Source organism: Rhinolophus sinicus, chromosome 15, assembly GCF_057876585.1.
Source record: "Rhinolophus sinicus isolate RSI-liver-muscle chromosome 15, RSI-T2T, whole genome shotgun sequence".
NCBI classification, from domain to species: domain Eukaryota; kingdom Metazoa; phylum Chordata; class Mammalia; order Chiroptera; family Rhinolophidae; genus Rhinolophus; species Rhinolophus sinicus.
Window position 1 is genome coordinate 23,035,696 of NC_142515.1, and position 13,586 is coordinate 23,049,281.

At 37.7% G+C, this 13,586-nt stretch overlaps 1 protein-coding gene across 12 annotated transcripts in view; it reads right to left on the reverse strand.

Moving 5' to 3' along the window:
- BTRC (beta-transducin repeat containing E3 ubiquitin protein ligase) overlaps positions 1 to 13,586 on the reverse strand; it is a 167,740-nt gene that overhangs the window by 16,521 nt on the left and 137,633 nt on the right. For all 12 annotated transcript variants that reach the window (XM_019724949.3, XM_019724948.3, XM_019724946.3 and 9 more), the window contains 7 exons: positions 12,743 to 12,974; positions 9,431 to 9,617; positions 4,806 to 4,902; positions 4,000 to 4,137; positions 3,419 to 3,537; positions 1,527 to 1,776; positions 942 to 1,060 (listed from right to left, as the gene is read on the reverse strand). In XM_019724949.3, coding sequence (XP_019580508.1) covers positions 942 to 1,060; positions 1,527 to 1,776; positions 3,419 to 3,537; positions 4,000 to 4,137; positions 4,806 to 4,902; positions 9,431 to 9,617; positions 12,743 to 12,974 — 1,142 coding nt within the window. The remainder of the gene's footprint in view (positions 1 to 941; positions 1,061 to 1,526; positions 1,777 to 3,418; positions 3,538 to 3,999; positions 4,138 to 4,805; positions 4,903 to 9,430; positions 9,618 to 12,742; positions 12,975 to 13,586) is intronic.

Here is a 13,586-nt window from a genome sequence, read left to right on the forward strand (position 1 = left end):
ATAAAAAGGATGAATTCAATGCACACAGCTGCCTGTGAAGGAAATGACCAAGCCAAGAAAAGTAATGTTTCCTGAAATCACCAGTAAGAATGAGATGAAGAGTGTCAGTGACATCATGGCCTCACAAAGTATGTCCGTCCACCTCTTTCACTGAGGACAATCTCTGCTTTCCCCCACTATCTAGGACAGTCTTTCTCATGTAACGGAAATGCAAAGTAAGTTCTCAAAAACTTTTATATACTAATATAAAAACACTGTATGCTTTCAGACTAATCCAAACGATTTCTAGGAATGAAAATTTCCTTAGATATAACAACAGCTCTATCTGCTGTTTTTTTAATGGCCTTTTCATCCTCTCAGTATTTCTTTGAAGGAAGGAAGAGGATCGATAAATTGTCCAAATTCTATTCATATCTGTGTCATTCATCTTTGCGAATGGAAAACACCCAAAATACTTCAATTTGTGGATTCTTTCTAATCTCAAAGACTAGTAATTCCCCGGCCAATTATGCAATGCTAAGAAAACAAAATGCACAATTTCTAATAGGGAAACAAATCTTTTTTCTTTTTCTTTTTTTTTTTTTTTAGAACAGTGGCGGAGAGAAATGGCCTTTAGCTATTTATTAGTACTTTTCAACTGTAGATAGGTGAAATTTAATGGGAAGGGCTTTCAACCTCAATCTACTTATCTCTCCTGCCCACTTCCTCATTTAAGCAGTACCTTTTAAATAGGTCTATCTGGTGATAAAACTATCACAGGAAGGAAACACACCAATAAAAGGCTTTGCTGTGCTGCCTCTCTGCTTGGGGCAAACTTTTCACCTGTAAGAAGCTACAGAAAGGAAAATGATTTTATTATAAACATACCACAGTTGAAGATGTGTTTGCACTGTGCACACACAATGGATGGCAGGATAATAGCGATCCCTTCTGCTGCTCACCTGATAGTGTTGTCAGATGAGCCACTCACGACCAGTCTGTCTCTGTACTGCAAACAGGCAATGCCACGTTTGTGTCCATTTAAGGTCCTTACAAATTCACAAGTACTTGTATTCCATACCTGAAACAGAAAATAGCATTTGGCAGTTGATTTGACGCTTTCATTAGTAAAATCTATGGCAACTGGAGTCTTGGGGAAGTAGAAAACAGGACTGAACCAATAGGGAGAAGTCAACTTCTCAAGCCAAATGGAACCAAACCAAACCAATGACAAGTTTGACTCATGATAGTATAGGGCTCATTGGTTGCTATCACATGAGGATTCCTCAAATTGACTTACTTTTATGGTGTTCGTCTGGTCTTGCAGACAAATTTTCTTGAACCTAAATTTACCCCTGCCCTTCTTACACTCACCATTATTTATAGTAATAAAATACTAACCAAAATTGTCTCATTCATTACCTTTTTACACAAAGACTAGAATCTGAATTAAATAGTGATGTTTAAATATGAAATCGCCTGTGATCATATTTTCACATGAACTCCCCTACTCTAAGTTGGAGACTTATTGAAAAATGCTTTATTACCTTTATGGTCCTATCCCCAGATGCAGAGACAATGTACTTGTCATCGAAGTCTACAACGTTGACGGCAGCGCGGTGTCCGACAAGCACCCTCCGGAGGGTGATGTCAGTTGGGGAGGCCATATCCCATACAGCAATGGAACGGTCTTTGGAGCAGGTCACCATCATGCCATTATTGAACCTCAAGTGCAGGACTGCTTCACAATGGTGAATCAACGTGTTTAGCATTTCACCTGTATTTACATCCCACACCCTGGAACAAACAACATTAAGAAGGTTATCTGAGATTCTGATGGAACATACATTACCATCTATTACCAGTATTTGACCACTGCAGGTCCCCCATCCTTGCTGCCCCGTTTTCATAGGTATATTATACCCTACTGTTCTTTTGCAACTTTGAAGTTGAGCTGAGGTAAAGAGTACTGATGAACCATGGGGAAGTGGTAGATAGAGGTCTGGGTTGAAAAAGTGGGAACAGGAAGGGGATGACATGCACACTACTTGAAACCTGGGCAAGTGGAGGAGCTGGAATGAGGTAGCAGCCACCATCACCTATAATTGGACCCAGACTTCAAGATGATTATAAAACTTCTGGTACCATTTATAAGACATTTAAAACTGGGAATCTGATTAATAACAGCAGCATCAGTGGATGGCCCTCAGGAACTAGAAGTGATATAGGCCGAGAAGCCTCTGTAACAAACTGACTTAATACTATGGATTTGAGCTTGATGACCCTGAATCTTAGATGTCACCACACAGGTTAAGGACCAAGATTACCTGGCCCCTAAGTCTACGACCTCTTTCCTGTGCTTTGATTGGTGGAAGGAATGAGAATAGCCATTCCACGGTAAACATGGGCTTCACATCAGAGCACGGGGCCCTTGGATAGCAGGAGAATTTTGTGTGATGATATACAGCATTTGACTTTGATTACTCTATTTTTGTATATTTACTTCGGTTTTTATAACACATTTTATTTCCTTTTCCAGTTTAACCCCCTTTTTGAGAAATCATTTTTTCCCTTATCCTATAAATGATGTTAGCCTCTACAATGTTTCAGCTTCCTTTAGGCACTCCACAAGCACCAATAAATGTTAAATGTCGATAACTATAAGAACTGAGTTTGCTATGCCTTTAAGTCAAAAGATAAGAAATAGGAACAGCCTTTTCTATTCACAGAGGATATCTGAGAATGGTAAGCATTTAACTTCAGAGAATCTAACAATGCAGTTAACTGTTTTTCTATTTTTTTTAAAGTTACTTTTGATGCATTATGTTTGCTAAATCCTTTAGCTTAAGGCAAAATTCCTAACACAGGTTTCCAGCCGTGCTGCTGGTACCCAGAACTCAAGCTACACTGGACTCCAGCAGCATAATGGCTGTGTCATCAAATCACTAATGCCTCTGGAAATTGAAGGCCCCTCCCTTAGTGATGCTTGCAATTAAAAACTGCAGGGACAGCAGGGGAGGGGCTGGCAAAGAGAAAGCATTGCTCACCTGTACACATTTTAAAGGAGAGAACGCATGCCTGCACTACAGTTATAGCCACCTGAAAGGAAGGCTTCATTCCATTCATGTCATTCCCGTGAGGTGGTTTTTGTAAGGAATGCAAGGTTTACCAAGTTTCTACAATGGACGATTCCCCCAAATCAAAATAGAACATGTAGTTTCTTACATGTACAAAAATGTAAACTAACCTTAATCATTCCTAATTCAAGTTTTCTAGCTCTAGATTGACACAATGAGGGGGGGAGCTGATGGTTTATTCTTGTTTAGTTATGTAGTTTCAGAACTGTGTTCATGCAGATATATACAGAATGACTATTGATGACAAAGAACAGAGCAGATCTGGCATTTCAGAGTTCAAAAGATTGTTTGAAATTTTCTACCTGACTGTAGAATCCGATGATCCAGTTATGATCACCCTCTCGTCATACTGGAGACACAGCACAGAACCCGTGTGGCCTGTGAGAATTCGCCTGCATTCCAATGTGCTTTTATCCCAGATCTAGGATGGCAAATAAGATCCTTTTGATCACTGTGATAATGGGGTGCTGCAGAGACTTGCTAGCTCTATTATGTGTTTGATTCCCCAAAAGAATAAAAGCCCAGAGGAGTGTGGAATGCGTTCTTTTCTCCAGGTATAGTGAGCACCTAGATATACGTGGCTTTAGTACTAATGCAGACTTGATCCTTTTCATCAAGGAACGGGGGTAACCTATAATTATGTGACGGCCAACAGAGTAGCCCATTCAGTGCACTTCAAGAAGAGAATTTAACAATCCATTCTGGGGGGTTGGGGTGGGACGCAGGTCTCTATCCTTTAAGGAAATAATTTTGGCTTTGGGACCGAAAACAATCTAAGAATGCTCACTTACTTCCTGGAAATAATACTTAAAATTTATGCTTTGGATTGATTAATGAATGTGATCAACCGTCACTCCTTCCCACAACTGAAGAGATCTCACACCTTGATTGTGTTATCTCGAAGGCCGCTTACTATCTTCTGATCATCATACTGTAAACAGTAAACACCTTTGCTGGTTTCACTTCGGCAGTGGATTCTCTGTAAACTATGTCTTCCACATCTCCAATTAGATTCTATTGTCTGAGAAGAAGGAATGGTAAAGACGCAGCAATTAAGAAAGGACCAGAACTAAACTCTTAGTTGACTTTCATGGCAACCAACGACAAATGCTCAATGCTTCACTCTATTGGATATACAGAACTTAAGGCAAACTAAAAATATGTTTTAAAAAAGCCACTATTTAAAATTATAAAATATTTTTTCATTTGTAAAGTAATTCAAGATTTATTTTCTAGAAGTCTCCTGCATATAACTCGTTCAATTAAATAATAAACCTGGTGGAAGGAGACTGCTCACCAACAGAGAGAAAGCTATAAACCACATGAGGTTATGTGCTCAGTGCTCTTCCTACATACACAGTGGCCATTTCTACCAGTGAACTTCCATGGAGGCTCAATTCAGATCATATCTGAATATCAGGTTATAAGTACAACTTTAGGAGTCTCACTATTGTATGAAGACATCACAGTCTCTCTCTCTCTCATCTATTTATCTACCAGTAAACAACTTACAAACACAAATTTTTGCCTGGCAATTCACTATATTTTACCTACTCTATTCTTTTTTTAAGAAATTGATTTTTAATTTACATTAATAAACATTAATGTTTGCTCTAACAATGCTGTTACTTAAAAATACTGATGATTCTCTAGTGTTTGGCAAATACCCAAATATACATAGATTCTTACCTCAATGTCTTGTATAATTTTAGGATAAAGTGCTCTATAAAAAGAGTTGGGAGGAGCATTCCCATCAGGAGGTTTGTTTTTGAATAAATATTGTCCCCTAAAAAATACAAATATTTCCCAATAAAAATCATATTATGCATTCACAAGGAACTTCACATTTCTTCCAAGTGTTTTCACAGTTACCATTTCATATAGTCTCCATAACTAGCCTCGAGAGGCATGACGTTAAGTCCGATTTCAGGAGTCTCACATCAAGGAGTCACTTTCTGAGCTCTAAGGAACTGGGCTAACATTGATTTGCTTTTGGTTAAAACATGATGATTTCCAGTGCAGAACATAAGAGTGTCAAGCCTTCAGAAATATTATAATGTCAGTACATAAACAGAATATATATACCGTGTTTCCCCGAAAACAAGACCTGGTCTTATATGAATTTTTACTCCAAAAGACGCAAAACGATTTTACTCCAAAAATCATGCTAGGGCTTATTTTCTGGTTAGGTCTTATTTTCGGGGAAGCACGGTATATACATACACATATAAAATCAGATTTCATCTATTGATCTGTCAGCCCTCTGGATAGACAGAAAATTTTGTTAGTGACAATAACTATTATTACCTTTGCACTAGGCATATGCCCCCCCGTCTTTGTTTCACTATGTAAAGCAGAGCCTAGCATCATGGGCAGCGGCATGCTCTCTGTCACAGAGAACACTTTTCTAGTCTTCATTTCTGGGGGGTAAGGTGTCGGTGGCTCAGGCACCCCAGCTACTGGTGATCAGTGTAGCTATGCTTCAAAAGAAGCAATTCAATTCATTTTGACAGAAAACAAAAGGACGACAGGAGTATCCTGCAGCATGTACGGAAGGTGAAAAGAAACGCCTAAGAGCATGTGCTGTCAAGTCTACGGCATGGAATGGACTTGTACAGGTGTGTTCCTGGCTATGTGCATACATACATGCATTTTACTCCCTTTCCTTGATTCCAGTCAGCAACATTTGTTAGCATCTCCTTCCTTATGACAGCACATCTCTGGAATACTCATATCCCAAGCTAGATCTTTGCTACAAAAAAAAAAATCAGTAAATGGCAATCACTTCCTGCTGGGTAAAAAATTTAATTCCTCATCCTGAAGTTAAGAACCCACCAAACACGGTGTGGAAGCTAGTAAACCCCACTATGGGTGTACTAACTGCTGTTCTCACTGGCACCGTGCCTTGCAAAGTGGAGATAGGCAGAAATGCCTCTGAGTGTAATCCTGGCACCCGAGAAATCATGTTTTCTCTGGGCCAGTCATCCACTCCTCCCTCTATAGCTCCATTACAATATAATTAATTGTTTGATGTCTCCAGGAGCGCTTCTCCCCTGCCCTCTTCCTATTATACACCTTGAAAATTAGTTGAGAAAATTTCCTATCAGGAAGGTAGCTGGCTCTGACTTCTGTGTTAATACGGATAGAGGAATCTGCAATGAAGAAGCTAAAACAATAGTTTTCAAAGAGGGACAAACAGGAGCAAGAAACATGATACACCAACATAAAGGGCAAACAAGACATTATGAAATAATTCTGGCTTAAAGGTACTCTACTCTAAACAATCTTATTCTATAAACACATTGCAGACAATAACAACAGATTTTTAATGAAGATAATCTAAATCTGGTTAATAATTATAACTTAGTAATTTTAACTCCATCCTTTAATGAGGTAGGAATCACTATACTAATTTTACAGATAAAGAAGAAATCAGGGAGGTCAAGTAACTTGCCCAAGGTCACATAGCTAGTGAGTAGAGCTGAGATTTGAATCTAAGTTTGACTTCAGATTCCATATTCTTAACTTTATTATCTCTCAATGCCCACCATTCCTCAGAGAGTTTTGTCTGCCTTTTAATCTGGCAATTATACACAGGCATCCCAGGATTGTCTTCATATGCAATGAAACTATCTCTACATCCTAAGGAAAGAGAAATCAAATAAATCTCTGATCTCATTTTCTACCACACTGTATTTATCAGGCCTTGCAAAAGTATATGACTTTCTTCAAAGGTGCTACAAAAAAGGGTGGCTAGGTATTGAAAACAGGTTTCTCCATCTATGTCTATGTTGTAAGTCAAAACCTTTTATGACGGAAGCTCTTTGACAACAGGGACCACTTCCATAGGAAACGCCTAGCACCTTTGGGAGTACATGATAAATGCTAAATATTAAATTCAGAATGTTATCATAAAATGTGACCTGCTGATTAAGAAAATGGACTTTTTCCAAACGGTCTTTTATTATACTTTTAAGAGTTAGCATTACTGAGCAGAGAGAGCACATTCAGTATTATTCAAGAGAGAAAATGACAATTCATGTCCTAGGAACAGACTGTCAAATTTACCTAGATATAAAATATAACAGCAAAGTAGAGGTTAAATCCAAAGTTTTATTAGAAAACTGTATTTATTTATTTTTGGTTCGAGGAGATGGAAGAAAGTTTCAAAGACAGCATTTGGGGAAAGGTATAACAAAAACTTTATTAACATAGTAGGCTTGGTAAGACAACTTGAAAGAATAAAATGAAAAACTGATCATAGACTAAATTTTTTTTTTTTTAAAGTCAGGGAGGACATTAACACAGGAAGAAAGGCAACATATAAAATAGAAGCAGCCACAGAAAGTCAAGGGGATAATGGAAGAGGTTTTCATGGGGTAGACAAATATTTGTATTTCATATCAAGTTAAGAAGATAAATGGAGTCAAAGACAAAGGAATGTGGTCAGAAGTCTGAAGGATACTCAAAAGAGCAGGAATGGGTTCCGGTGGTTGAAGAGATAGGGGAAAGAGTGATAGATAATTAGAGCTGGATCCTAGATCATTTCTCAGCTATACCTTTCACATACCCCTTTAAAAGGCCAAAAAGCCATCTCTCCAATGATCTTTGTTTTTTTTTCCCCTTTGTAACATAACAGATCTTGCAGTTTAGTGCCAACCCTAAGCAAAATTGTGAAGCCTGTTTAGCTTTGCCATCTGCCAAAATCTGTTTATACTTCTTGTTCTCTCTATCTTCAAAAACAGACTGTCAACTCCCAATGTCTGATAAAGGTTCACTGTCATTGGTAGTCCAAATGGGAAGAAGTGTATTTTAACAGGGAACAAAACCGCTATGGGAATGAATCTCTGTAACGGAAATTTCAGGTCAGGGGTTATTTAGAAGAGTTTCTTTTCTTTTTTTCTTTTCTCTTCCTCTGAGGGATACACGAATATTCCTAGCTGCCCTAAAATTTTCCCATGTAAGCAACTGCCTGTTCTATTTCTAAGGCTGGTCTTGGCACGCTTAGCAAAATAATGGACTTTGAATGCCATACAACTATATACTATTTTGTTTTCTTATACTATAAAGAGGTTATTTCCAAAGTAGGAAATAAGTTCTGAAATATAAGGTTTCTATTTTTCTATACAGTGAAATAAGTGAGGATAAGAAAAATGTATTTAGAAGAAATAACAGTATGCTGTCATTTATGCAATTTTTATATAACCAAAGAATTGCCTGGTGTTTACTTCCTTTAATGGAATTTGCGAGATATTTTAAAGTTTTCCTAGTAGCTAGAATGACAGAAATTTCTTGAAGCACTTGGTATAATATTTAGAGGTCATTTTGTTTATATTATTGAATTTCAAAAATGCAAAAAAGAAAGGGAGCCAACTATATTTTTATGAAAATTGCTAAGAAAAGCTGATACTCCACTCTTAACTTTTGCATCTCTTTATGATCCCAGATAAACAACTGATAAAATTAATTGCTCAGGAGGATAACACTGAGCACATATACGCCTGCTGTGCATATCTATCAACTAAAATAATATGTCACCATTATTTTATTTATGAAATATTCACACCTGACTTTCTTATAGTGACATTCTAGAGTCATCCTCTGAGAGCAAATTATATACTAAAGAAGACGTCTTCCAGAAGTTCTAATGAAATGGTACCATTATGTGAAAAGAATAAAACTGGTGAAGTCTCAGGCTGCTAACTATATAACGCCTTAAGGAATACAAGATTAAGCAATAAAATCTTGAGAAAGTATAGGAGTCTTATGAAGAAACAATTATTTATACTGAATTCCATTTTTTGCTTTTTCTGATGGTTACAGTTCTTATTCTAGTTAGGCATAAAAATAATTTTGATCACAAAGGTGATAAAACATCACAGGCCTGGGCTAACGGCAAGGACTCTTCTGAAGGAGAAAATAACTATTTGTTCTGGACTGTTTTAGGGGAAAGGTGGATCTGACAGCTTCTATGTGATTCAAAGTCATCTACTTGCCTTATAAATTGCCCATAGCCCTTCTTCAGGATACTGTTTCTGCCCAGAGAACAGAATGCTTTCAACAGCTGGTTTTAGAGGACTGGTAAGTTTTTCATTATTTTTTGCAAAATAGTATTAATACATTATTATGTCATTTATGAGTGACTGGTCAGAAGAAAAAATGCCGAGTACATGAATAACTACTTTTTGTTGTTGTTGTTGTTGTTATAAATTGTATTACATGATAAACGGTCTCATTGGTTGCCAACAATATTCCAATGACTCAATGGCCAGGTTCTGAAGCTCTATAAATAGTAATAAAGTTAAAAGGCTCACCACCCTCTTCGCTCTGCCAGGCCTCTCCAAAGAGAATCTGTCCTGACCATTCTCTCAATGAGCTTTTTCCATAACATGCCATCAGATGTCACTCGGTACCATTCCTTGCACACAAGTTCAGCAGCACACAGTGATTTGGCATCCAGGTATGACAGAATGTTCTCAGCAATGTGATCCAAACCCCGAGCTTTGGGTGGGGGGAGGAGGCAAGAAGAAGAACACAGGTGGAGAAGGTGTTTTTACAAAAGCTCCTTGAAAAGAAAACAGCATTTATTCTGATATGAAGGCACATGGCTGTCCCTTGTGTGGTCCAGTTTCTTTTTCAAACAGCAAATGGGTAAAATGCATGTCAATAATTTTTCCATAAGGTTACAGAAATGAACAGTATTTTCTATCTTCCTTTAGATAAGAAAGTTAAAGCCAACATCCAGCAAACCCCCCAAGACATTAAAAATAAAAAGGATTCCAGAAAACAATTCACATCTATCTGTATGGATTTCAGCACTAGGGGATGTTCTACGGATGGCATCTCAAACTCTGTGATTCAGACCCCCCCAAATCTCTATATTAGGTCCATTTCTCATTCTGTTTCTATTACTGCTGCAGTTCCAAAGCTGTTCAGTAAAAGAAATATCCTTTAAATGTACTGGGGGAGAGGCACTAAGTCAGAATGTGCTGGGTTATAGAATTTTGGGCATGCAGAAAGGAGAGAAGAAAGAAATACAGATTGGTATAGGAACATCCCAAGAGGAAAGACAGAGAAGTACGTTTAAGTTCAAGGATGAGTTTAATTTCAGATGTTTTAAAAAAAAACATATTTGAGAACAGTTGCTGCCATAAAACCTAAATGACAGTTGACCAAAAATGAAAAAAATCCCAGACTATATAGATAACTTGGTTAGAATTTCAGAGACTATTTTGCAGGATGTACAGAAAAAACAGGGGAAGTAGATCTTGGGCTGTGTAAACTAGATGGCTTCCCAATTAAAATTCTCTACCACCCAAATTTGTACTGAGGTCTCAGAGGAACAAAACCTATAAAGTAAGATGATCGCACTAATAAACCTTTTGGCTGCTGTTCTAATTCACAAGTGAGACAAAAACATTCAAAATTAGTTTTATTTACAGGCTACATAACCCAGGTTTGCTAAAGACGCACATAGTGCAGAAGGATACCTTTATACTTTGACTCCCTTAGGCACAGACTTAACAAACAGGAAAGAGAATACCACGTTTCATTTTCTGCCTTTCCCCTGAATCATACAAAGACATACTTGGACACCATTAGCAACAATCCAAACGTGTGTAAACATTATTTTAATTATAAAGATTGTATGGATATCAGTCACATTTTTCAACAGATTTGGAAAAGAAAGCATTAAATGGATCTTGTTTGGCTGGCATCACATGTTCATATTTAAGCATAAACAGATGGAGGCATCCATCACCTCATTCTTATTAAAGGAACATAACTATATGCCAATTAAAGATATAATAATTAGTTCTTCATGCAAAATACAATGATGGAAAAATTCTTGCATCTTTATAGTGAAACTTTCTACACCACCAGAAGTTTCCAAAATCCACTCCTGTGTTTTTAATGGCTGCCACCAAATTGCTCCTGATCTTTCACTATGTCCCTATAATAAGTCTTTGGAAGTAATTTCACCTAACACTTCAAACAAACCCATTACATTAATGGATTACAGCCATTTTTTGAAGTAGTTTGGTTTACTAAATGTAGCCAGATGGTATAGGTTTATAAGTTAAAATGGCTGTACAGCATTAGACTGATGATTTAGTATCTTATAAAGTGGTCAGCAGATACACACCAGGGATCAGTATTAGGCAAACGGTACCCTGGTCTAATCAACGCCTGCTCATTCTTAGTGGTGTATGCTTGAGAGCTAGTAGTGTGTACCAGTGAATGGGGAGTGCACAGTCAGGCACACACAGGCTGTTTGCACAATGAAAACTGTTTGCCTGTGGCTAAAACAAAATCCGGTGAGTGAAGAGGGGGCAAAAATTTATTCTACATAACGAAAGATACAGGTACAAATTCAGCTCATCTTTGTACTGTGTTTTCTTTTAAAATGAGCTTTTAACACAGATGAGAACCTTCTATTTTCCTGAGATAGCATTTCCCTCAACACTGATGTCTATGCAGTGTCCTAGATGACCATTAAGAATTCAGTAAAACAGGGCCGGCCCGGTGGCTCAGGTGGTTAGAGCTCCATGCTCCTAACTCCGAAGGCTGCTGGTTCGATTCCCACATGGGCCAGTAGGCTCTCAACCACAAGGATGCCAGTTCAATTCCTTGACTCCTGCAAGGGATGGTGGGCAGTGCCCCCTGCAACTAAAATTGAACACGACACCTTGAGCTGAGCTGCCGCTGAGCTCCCAGATGGCCCAGTTGGTTGGAGCGCATCCTCTCAACCACAAGGTTGCTGGTTTGACTCCCGCAAAGGATGGTGGGCTGTGCCCCCTGCAACTAGCAACAGCAACTAGACCTGGAGCTGAGCTGCGCCCTCCACAACTAAGACTGAAAGGACAACAACTTGACTTGGATAAAAGTCCTCGAAGTCCTGTTCTCCTTCCCCAATAAAATCTTTAAAAAAAAAAGTAGAATTCAGTAAAACAACCACAGCACCCTCCAAAGAAAAATATTTTAAGTGTATGTGTGTGTGCATGCATATATGTTTAAGTGTGTCTATGTACATATTTAAGTACATATATTCTAAAAACACATTTATATCTCTGTATCTACACCTACATCTGTATCCGTATTTAGTTTACAATAGCTATTTGATTACTGTGCACAGTGAGATTGCAAAGCCTGGAATTTACATATTTAATGTCACAACAAAGCTCCTGAGATACCCTTCTTTCTAAAATACTCAAAAATGTTTCTTATTCATTCTTACAATTTAAATATTCTGGTGATAAGCTTGCTTAGAAATCCAAATCCACGTACATTAAGTTAACAGCTTGAAACTAAGACACATTATGAAAGACATCTCAAACCAAGTAACACCTTGGAGAAAATGTTATTGGGACTGGTGTGGGTAAAAACAGGGTAAATAGAAGAACAGGAGACAGGAAGGAGACAGGGATAAGAGGTGTCTCTATTTCCAGAGTTTGATTTTTTTTTTGGTATTTACACCCCAAGAGGGTACGATGAAAGGACTCAGTTTGTAAAAATCAAGCCAATAAAAGACTTAAAAAGAGATGTATAGCTGAAGATCCAGTACCATTACCATTATAACATATCTTCCAGGCAAATTAATGGCTCACAAACACCCGTAGACATACCTGGCAGAGCAGTTATGAAATCCCTCTGCAGCATAGGTTTCAGATACGAGTTTATGTGCCCATGTTGGTAATGACACATTTGGGATATAAGATGTTCCACAAATTCCACTTGATCGGACTCTGACCACTGCTCAAAATATTTGACACACAGTTCCTTTTCTTTTTCATAGCTTGCTGAGAGTTTCCGTTGCTTGGGCACAATCATACTGGAAGTGCCATTGGCAAGTTTTGTCTGTAGAAAGGGTGGATTAAAAGAAACACATAACAGTAAGTATCGAAAATGAGGCAAATGTGTAATTTTCTGGTCTGGCATGCTATGTTATGTCTATATGATAGAGCTCACTCTGCTACTCTATCAGTAATTGGATGTTTGTGAACAGCAATTACATGGAAAGCCACAGAAATTCCACAGTAAGTTGGTAAATTAGGAATGCTGCTGGACAACTAGGCATCCATTTCCAAAAGTTCACAGGAAAATATTATTTGAAGATATACAGATGAAAACCGAAAGTTGAAAGCATGTTATTATCACTAGCAAGCAAGATAGCTAATTTGCTTTTTCTTGTCTACATGTACACCAGTTACTGGACATTTATACAATTACTTATTCACAACTTAGTTTTTAATAGTCAAATAAGAAATCCTCCATGCAAAGATGAGCCAATGAACAATTTAAGACTGGTACCTATGGAGCTAAAGCTTAAATAACATTTATATGCTTAATCTTTCCTTCCAAAAAATCCCATCTTTGCTGTTATCAAATTGATATGCCTCAAAGTCTTTTTTATGGTTCAGTCGATAACTATTAATTGAGCACCTACAATGTGCCCAATACTACCCTAGG